Source organism: Cherax quadricarinatus, chromosome 41 (assembly GCF_038502225.1).
Source record: "Cherax quadricarinatus isolate ZL_2023a chromosome 41, ASM3850222v1, whole genome shotgun sequence".
NCBI lineage: Eukaryota > Metazoa > Arthropoda > Malacostraca > Decapoda > Parastacidae > Cherax > Cherax quadricarinatus.
In genome coordinates, this window is record NC_091332.1 from 2,931,937 (window position 1) to 2,941,077 (window position 9,141).

The window sequence follows — 9,141 nt, forward strand, 5'->3', positions numbered from 1 at the left end:
GTTGTTGAGGTGGTTCGGACATGTAGAGAGAATGGAGCGAAACAGAATGACTTCAAGAGTGTATCAGTCTGTAGTGGAAGGAAGGCGGGGTAGGGGTCGGCCTAGGAAAGGTTGGAGGGAGGGGGTAAAGGAGGTTTTGTGTGCGAGGGGCTTGGACTTCCAGGAGGCATGCATGAGCGTGTTTGATAGGAGTGAATGGAGACAAATGGTTTTTAATACTTGACGTGCTGTTGGAGTGTGAGCAAAGTAACATTTATGAAGGGATTCAGGGAAACCGGCAGGCCGGACTTGAGTCCTGGAGATGGGAAGTACAGTGCCTGCACTCTGAAGGAGGGGTGTTAATGTTGCAGTTTAAAAACTGTAGTGTAAAGCACCCTTCTGGCAAGACAGTGATGGAGTGAATGATGGTGAAAGTTTTTCTTTTTCGGGCCACCCTGCCTTGGTGGGAATCGGCCAGTGTGATAATAAAAAAAATAAAAAAAATAATAATAATAATAACTGCTATTATTGACACAAAAGAAAAAGTATAAAGATACTGTTAAATGCAAGATGAATTATTAGTTACACTGAGGGACTGATCACCACAAAATATCTAAAGTCTTCCACTGTTTCTTCTCTAAACTGGATTGATGAAGCCAATGGTTGGCAAAATGTCTGCATAATAAAAAAATCCAAGTGTTGCACATGTCTCTTATTCACCAGTATGTACAGTAATTAATACGTATAGAGGCTGCTTTATACAGTTTCATTTTACACAAATTTATTATATGGGGTGACCCCAATTCTACCAGTAATTCATTATATGTGGTATAAAGTTGCTCTTATGTGATGTGTGGTAGCTCAATGTTCTTTTGGTAAATATTCAAGGAAAGCAGAATTTGCAAAATCTAGGATTTACTTTATGCAATTTTGCTTTATGTACTGTGAGCCAGGAATGCATCCATCACATAAAGGAATCTGTATACTAGAGAAAGTCAGTATGCTTTCCTGGTTATGTTTTAAGAGGTCAAGCATTGTGTAAAAATTTATATAACCAAATTAACTCTATGATACAGAAAGAAAACTATTAGTATGAATACTAACCAACACGAAGGAAGAGCAATGCACTGAACTGAGAAAGACAAACAGGAGCAAACACTCCTTCAAAGGTGCCAAGCGTGCGACCCGAGTCATTATTTTCCTCAGAACTGGTACTGCTAATGTCTCGTCCACTTAAGCTTCGAAACAATTTACGCTGTGTTAACAAAGGTGCTCTCTCCTGAAAAAAAAATCAAGGATTACTGAGTAAAATTATTTAATAAATACATAACTAGTTGACAGAGGCACTGATAATAGTAGAGGTTCGGCACTTCCATCATATCCTCCCTTATTCTATGACTAAGATTACAAGATTTTAATCAATAATTATGGCTAATATTCTCAATACAGTAGATTGTCATCCCCCTGTATATTTTTTAGTGAATTTATATCCATTCTATAATGCGAAGACCAGATGTGTATAATCAAAATGTGGTCTTGCCAAAGATATACAGAATGTAGAGTGTATACAACTTATTAGGTAAGAGGGCACATGCAGCTAGTGCAACATTCTATTGGGACATTTTAAAACTCCCAAAGAATGAAATGTTGCCATAATAAAAGGTTGCGTTTGTTGCATCTGTGTCCTCTTACCTAACATTTTGTTGGTAATTCTACCATTATTACTAAATACAACTTCAGGACTTCTATTATGTATACATGTACTTCTATTATTATCCATAGTTTCAGTTATCCATGGTTTACTATGCCCCCCCCCCCAAAATAAAAAACCTTAATTTTGCTTAATAATGGCCCCAAGGTGCAATAGTGATGCTGGCAGTTCTTCAAAGCCTAAGAGAAGCAGTGAAATGCTTCCCATCAGTGAAAAAGTGTTAATTCTTAGACTTATTTTTTTGCTTAATTTATCAATTAAATTTTATCACAGGTATGTATGTAAAGGAAAAATGACTTATATACAGAGTTCACTAGTATCCATGGTAGGTCTTGGAATACATCCACTGTGGATACGGGAGGACTATCATACTGTATTGGATACAAAACAAAGGCAGAGATTAGCATTATTGTAAAGACAATGTACAGCTGCCTTGGCTTAAGATTTCTGTTAACCAGGTGTCTTTTTTGCATTTAGGTTGATCGAGTTATACAGTATACTGCATTAAGATGCTTAGCTCGTAATTCTTTTCTACCACATCATCTGTTTCTGATGTTTTCTTTGTGTGATATTAAGCCATTACATTTGTAGACTTAGAAGTGAATCTGCTGCTTTCCTGGCTAATTTAACCTTTCTAAATCATGCTAAAGCTTCCCGGTTTCCCTAGAATTCATTTGGCAGAACAGAATAATACTAAAAATTCTCAAAAAGCTTTATTTAATTTGATGTTCTTAAGTTGTGCACCTGAACGTCCACAAGTAAAATTCAAACGCTAATTATTATAAAAACTGGATAGCAAAATGCCATTCAGGACAAGATAAGATAAGATTTTCTTCGGATTTTTAACCCCGGAGGGTCAGCCACCCAGGATAACCCAAGAAAGTCAATGCATCATTGAGGACTGTCTGTCTTATTTCCATTGGGGTCCTAAATCTTGTCCCCAGGATGCGACCCACACCAGCTGATTAACACTCAAGTACCTATTTGCTGCTAGGTGAACATGACAACAGGTGTAAGGAAACACGTCGAAATGTTTCCACCCCGCCGGGAATCGAACCCGGGCTCTCCGTGTGTGAAGCAAGAGCTTCAGCCACCAGGCAACTGGGACACCTAATGACCCCCATTTACACTACTAATTTTTAATTATCCTAAGGATAGTGTTCATTTCTTGGCTTAAATAGGATACTACTGTATACATTATGATAATCTTTGTGCACTAAAGAAAAAAATAATATATACCAATATAAAATATCAGAGAGAAAAGAACCTGGCAGGCCAGAGAGAAGAACCTGGCAGGCCAGAGAGAAGAACCTGGCAGACCAGAGAGAAGAGCCTGGCAGGCCAGAGAGAAAAACCTGGCAGGCCAGAGAGAAGAACCTGGCAGGCCAGAGAGAAGAACCTGGCAGGCCAGAGAGAAGAACCTGGCAGACCAGAGAGAAGAGCCTGGCAGGCCAGAGAGAAAAACCTGGCAGGCCAGAGAGAAGAACCTGGCAGGCCAGAGAGAAGAACCTGGCAGGCCAGAGAGAAGAACCTGGCAGACCAGAGAGAAGAGCCTGGCAGACCAAAGAGAAGAACCTGGCAGGCCAGAGAGAAGAGCCTGGCAGACCAGAGAGAAGAGCCTGGCAGGCAAGAGAGAGAAGAGCCTGGCAGGCCAGAGAGAGAAGAGCCTGGCAGGTCAGAGAGAAGAGAGTGGCAGGCCAGAGAGAGAAGAGCCTGGTAGGCCAGAGAGAGAAGAGCCTGGCAGGCCAGAGAGAGAAGAGCCTGGCAGGCCAGAGAGAGAAGAGCCTGGCAGGCCAGAGAGAGAAGAGCCTGGCAGGCCAGAGAGAGAAGAGCCTGGCAGGCCAGAAAGAAGAACCTGGCAGGCCAGAGAGAGAAGAGCCTGGCAGGCCAGAGAGAGAAGAGCCTGGCAGGCCAGAGAGAGAAGAGCCTGGCAGGCCAGAGAGAGAAGAGCCTGGCAGGCCAGAGAGAGAAGAGCCTGGCAGGCCAGAGAGAGAAGAGCCTGGCAGGCCAGAGAGAGAAGAGCCTGGCAGGCCAGAGAGAGAAGAACCTGGCAGGCCAGAGAGAGAAGAACCTGGCAGGCCAGAGAGAGAAGAACCTGGCAGGCCAGAGAGAGAAGAACCTGGCAGGCCAGAGAGAAGAACCTGGCAGGCCAGAGAGAAGAACCTGGCAGGCCAGAGAGAAGAACCTGGCAGGCCAGAGAGAAGAACCTGGCAGACCAGAGAGAAGAACCTGGCAGACCAGAGAGAAGAACCTGGCAGGCCAGAGAGAGAAGAACCTGTCAGGCCAGAGAGAAGAACCTGTCAGGCCAGAGAGAAGAACCTGGCAGGCCAGAGAGAGAAGAACCTGGCAGGCCAGAGAGAGAAGAACCTGGCAGGCCAGAGAGAAGAACCTGGCAGGCCAGAGAGAGAAGAACCTGGCAGGCCAGAGAGAAGAACCTGGCAGGCCACAGAGAGAAGAACCTGGCAGGCCAGAGAGAGAAGAGCCTGGCAGGCCAGAGAGAGAAGAGCCTGGCAGGCCAGAGAGAGAACCTGGCAGGCCAGAGAGAAGAACCCGGCAGCCCAGAGAGAGAAGAACCTGGCAGGCCACAGAGAGAAGAGCCTGGCAGGCCAGAGAGAGAAGAACCTGGCAGGCCAGAGAGAGAACAACCTGGCAGGCCAGAGAGAGAAGAGCCTGGCAGGCCAGAGAGAACCTGGCAGGCCAGAGAGAAGAACCTGGCAGGCCAGAGAGAGAAGAACCTGGCAGGCCAGAGAGAGAAGAACCTGGCAGGCCAGAGAGAAGAATCTGGCAGGCCAGAGAGAAGAACCTGGCAGGCCAGAGAGAAGAACCTGGCAGGCCAGAGAGAAGAACCTGGCAGGCCAGAGAGAGAAGAACCTGGCAGGCCAGAGAGAGAAGAACCTGGCAGGCCAGAGAGAGAAGAACCTGGCAGGCCAGAGAGAGAAGAACCTGGCAGACCAGAGAGAAGAACCTGGCAGACCAGAGAGAGAAGAACCTGACAGACCAGAGAGAAGAACCTGGCAGGCCAGAGAGAGAAGAACCTGGCAGGCCAGAGAGAAGAACCTGGCAGGCCAGAGGTTAAAACATGTTGCAACAATTAGCGTGGGTTGTAGTAGACGAACCTTGGGGACCCCTAATGATTAACAAGAACCCCAATTAACTCCCTTTATCCGACCTATTTCAGGTTATCCTCGGTAACTTACAATACGTATGATAACTGTACCTATGTGTACCTGTGCCTAAATAAATAAACTTACGAGGGACCTAGTGACTCACTTTTTTACTCACGCCCACCACTGCTTCTGCTTCTCCTGTGCCCCCGAACTCAGCGTTGGTGCTGTTAATTGACGCTTCCCCGGCGGCCATTCTGACACCAACCCTCCACCACAACCAAGAATAATGTCTCCCCGCTACCCAGAGCAGTAATCAGGAGTTAGAGCGTGAGGGAGAAGGGCAGGAAGGCACCTCCACCATCACCACCACCAACAACACCAACTGTTTCCTCCTCCACTAATGACAACACAAGGCAAAGCCAACCACAGCTACCACCGCCACCATAACAAAATAACTTTAATATTCTACACACACTTCAATTTTATTATTAATAATTTTGCTACGTGGATTAAATTCTCTGTGCTATTTTCCATATATGGCAAATTTTAGTTCCATTGAGTTGCTATTGTAAATTTAGCATTTAATGGAGAGAGTTGGAGTCTGGTAGTACTGCTCGAGGTGGCTACAGGAGTAGAAATTTCTCAATTTAATGTATTTTTTCGAAATGTTTGGTACAACATTTTGGCAAGGTTTTTATGAAAATGTAACCTATATTTACGCTGAAATTCTACATAATAGTTTTATCAACAAGAATAGTAAATTATTGACTATATAATATTAAAGAAATTGATACGCACGTGATATTACGCTAAAAAAAAACGTTAAAGGGTTTAATAATTAGAAAATATGGCTTTTGTAATCAGGATGTATTCATTATTAAATAATGAAAGTTAAGATAAACACATTCAATGAAAATGACTCACTGTAATGTACATAATTTTTGGAACCTGTCCGCTGAAAAAAAAAAAAATGAAATAAAGCGACAATGGCTACTATCCATGAGTGGCTATGTCATCCCTAGTGTCGAGAGGAAATGTCACACTTCAGATCAATCTTATCTCCTGTAATATGTATGTTAAGTGTAGGTAGGCCGTGTAAACGTGTGTAGTCCACTCCAGCGCCCATACAGGTTAACCTGTGTGACACTAAATGCATGAGTGACCATGTGATTAACAAACATAACTCTCTCTTTCTCTCTTTCTCTCTCTCTCTCTCTCTCTCTCTCTCTCTCTCTCTCTCTCTCTCTCTCTCTCTCTCTCTCTCTCTGTTACTGCCATGCACCGACCTTCTCTCACTAGTAATTACAGGTTATTTTGTATTTTTGCTCTGTCCTCGTCACATCAAGGTCCGTTCCACTAGGGTAAAGCCGCGCATACTTACCTACGTACGTACGTATATACTTACGTACATGTGAACGTGGCCTGGTGTCTAAAGCTCTCGCTTCACACGATGAGGGTCCGGGTTCGATTCCCGGCGGAGGGGTGAAAACATCGGATGTGTTTCCTTACACCGGTTGTCCATGTTCACCCATCAGTAAAATGGGTACCTGGGTGTCAATCGACTGGTGTGGGTTGCATCCTGGGACAAAATTGACTTAATTTACCTGAAATGCTTTGAGTAACAAGGGGCTTGTATACCTTGTACATACAGTACATACATAAACATATGTACATGAGTTAAGACAACCTCTGCAGCCACAGTTCAATATATACATATATACATACTCTTTAATGCAAAGTTATGAAAATCAGGAAGGGCAAAAGAAGACCAGAAACGAAGTAGAGGCATGGAAGGAAGAAGGACCTTGGGGTGAGCATAGTACCGAGCATATCGCCTCAGGTGAACATCAACCAAATAAGATCTTCAGCAAATGTGCGTCTGGCTAATGTAGCATTAGCTGTCAGAGGCGTCAGGCCCATCTTGAAGTACGCAGCACCAGTATGTAACCCACACCAGATGAAGCATGTCAAGAAACTTGAAAAAGTGCAAAGGTTTGCAACAAGACTACTCCCGAAGCTAAGGGTATATAGCTATGAGGAGAGACTATAGAAGATAATCTTGATGACAGAGGACTGAAGGACTAAGGGTGATATGATAACGAAATACAAAATACTGAAAGAAATTTATACGAAGGCACAGACTGATGTATTTTCTTGCTCTGTTTTTTACACCGTTCATTATACAGGCTCAAGTTGTAGTGCCTTCGACCCACATCTGAAAAACTAGGTTAGGGGCCTGGCACAGGTAAAAACATTTCCCCTATTCACTTAGCAGTAATTAGGTACCTGGGTGTTAGCTGACTGTCCTGGGTTGCATCCTGGCTCTCTTGGGCTATCCTAGGCTACTAAGGTACAGTACCACTCCCAGGATGCCGCTCACAACAGGTGACTAACTCCTTGGTACCTATATACCGTGAAAAATGGCAACAGGTGTAAGGTGACTGGCCTCTACAGCTCCAGATGAGCGGTATTGAACCCAGTTGCTTTGGATGTGAGAGGAAAATGGTAGCTCTGTGCTGCCGGCCTCATACTAATGTTTCATTTTTTTTTTTTTGCGTTTACGGTGATTTTGATGGAAGAAGAAGAAAAACCGATTATTTGGGCCATTAACAAAGAGGCTTAGTGACCAGAGAGAGCCCAAGAAAATCAAGCAATATCTCTTTTCTTTCCTCTCAGCGCAGACACACACACACACACACACACACACACACACACACACACACACACAGGGGCCAGGAGCTCGGACTCGACCCCCGCAACCTCAACTAGGTGAGTACAACTAGGTGAGTACACACACACACACACACACACACACACACACACACACACACACACACACACACACACACACACACACACACACACACACACACACACACACACACACACACACACGTGTATGTGTGCAGGCAAACTCACGCATAAATATCGATACACATGTGTACATGTCTGTGGTTTGTTTGAGGGACAAACATACGTGAGTCAGCAAGCGAAGGCTGGGAGAACTGCTCTCACTTGTGCTGTGCGATGTTTAGCAACAACAGCAAAAGCAGTAGCAGTGATAACAGCACCATGTAACAGCAGAGACAACAGCTAAAACTGTCGCGACAGCAGTAGCAGCAATTGCAACAAAAGAAAATGCTGTGACAACAACAGCAACAGGAGAAACATCAGTGGCAACAGCAGCAGCAGTGAGAACAGCAACAAAGAAAAAGTGAAAACAGTAGCAGCATCGACAGCAACAGAAACAACAGTGACAGCAGCAGCAACAACAGCTACAGCAGCAGCAACAACAGCTACAGCAGCAGCAGCAACAACAGCTACAACAGCAGCAACAACAGCAGCAACAACAGCAGCAACAACAGCAGCAACAACAGCTACAGCAGTAGCAAAAACTCTGGTGCTACTCTCGTGGTGACCTATTTAGTATTCTCTCACCTTTTCCTGTCATAAGTACAAATATTTACAACTTCCTAGACCTCGTGGGGGAGAACGAGAAATTAAAATATTGTTTGGATAAAAGGGGTGTGTGTAACAGTGAGTACAAAGTGATATGGGGTAACAAAATGGAAACTTGTTGGCTGTAATGAATGGACAGTGGTGTCCATACTATCGTGGTATCGATGCTGCTCTTATCTGTATTTTTTGTACCTCTGTATGTGTGCTCAAATTTTTAAATAAATAAATAAATAAATAAATAAATTTGAGCATCACAACCAAGGAAGCTTTCCTTCAGGCCAGGACGTTAGGCACTGAACTCCGAGGGAAAACTACAAACGTACGTAGCAGGATCACCTAAGCTAATGATCAATAGAAATTAATATTCAACAAAGCTTTAAGTCCTTTCACGAAAACAGTCATTTAAAAAATTAATGGTGAGAACCTAAAATTATACAAAACCTGTCTGTCATCTTGCCCACTGTTAAACAAGAAAACTGAAACTGCGAGCTTAGCCCATAGATTCGCCACGGGCATCCCAAAACCTCAACAAGACTTCAACTGCATTGTTGAAAAGCACAAACAATAAGACACCAACCACAAAAACGGCTATTTTCAAGTCATGTACTTGCAGCACAAGCCATGTATTTCCTGCATCAGAAAATTGACGACTTTCTCGACCTTCCTGTTCCACCGCAAGACTTTGTAGATTTTACTGAACTGTGTTGGCTTTAACTGTTTTTAAAATGCTCCTTTTCAACAGACTTTTATATATTAGATGATAACATGGTTATAAATTACCATATTTTTTAAAGGGGTGGACCGGTAAGCCTGTCGAAGGCCTCGGTCAGATGACCTAAGGTGGGTCATCATCTGACAAAGACCAGCGTCAGGAAAAACTTGTCC

General features: G+C 43.9%; 1 protein-coding gene across 3 annotated transcripts in view; it reads right to left on the bottom strand.

Moving 5' to 3' along the window:
• The window catches only part of LOC128695860 (solute carrier family 12 member 9), a 63,683-nt gene extending 58,475 nt beyond the window's left edge, over positions 1-5,208 (bottom strand). For all 3 annotated transcript variants that reach the window (XM_053786758.2, XM_053786756.2, XM_053786757.2), the window contains exons 1-2: positions 4,961-5,208; positions 1,084-1,258 (exon numbers count right to left, since the gene is read on the bottom strand). In XM_053786758.2, coding sequence (XP_053642733.1) covers positions 1,084-1,258; positions 4,961-5,050 — 265 coding nt within the window. In that variant the 5' untranslated portion in view covers positions 5,051-5,208. The remainder of the gene's footprint in view (positions 1-1,083; positions 1,259-4,960) is intronic.
• Positions 5,209-9,141: the final 3,933 nt, after the last annotated feature.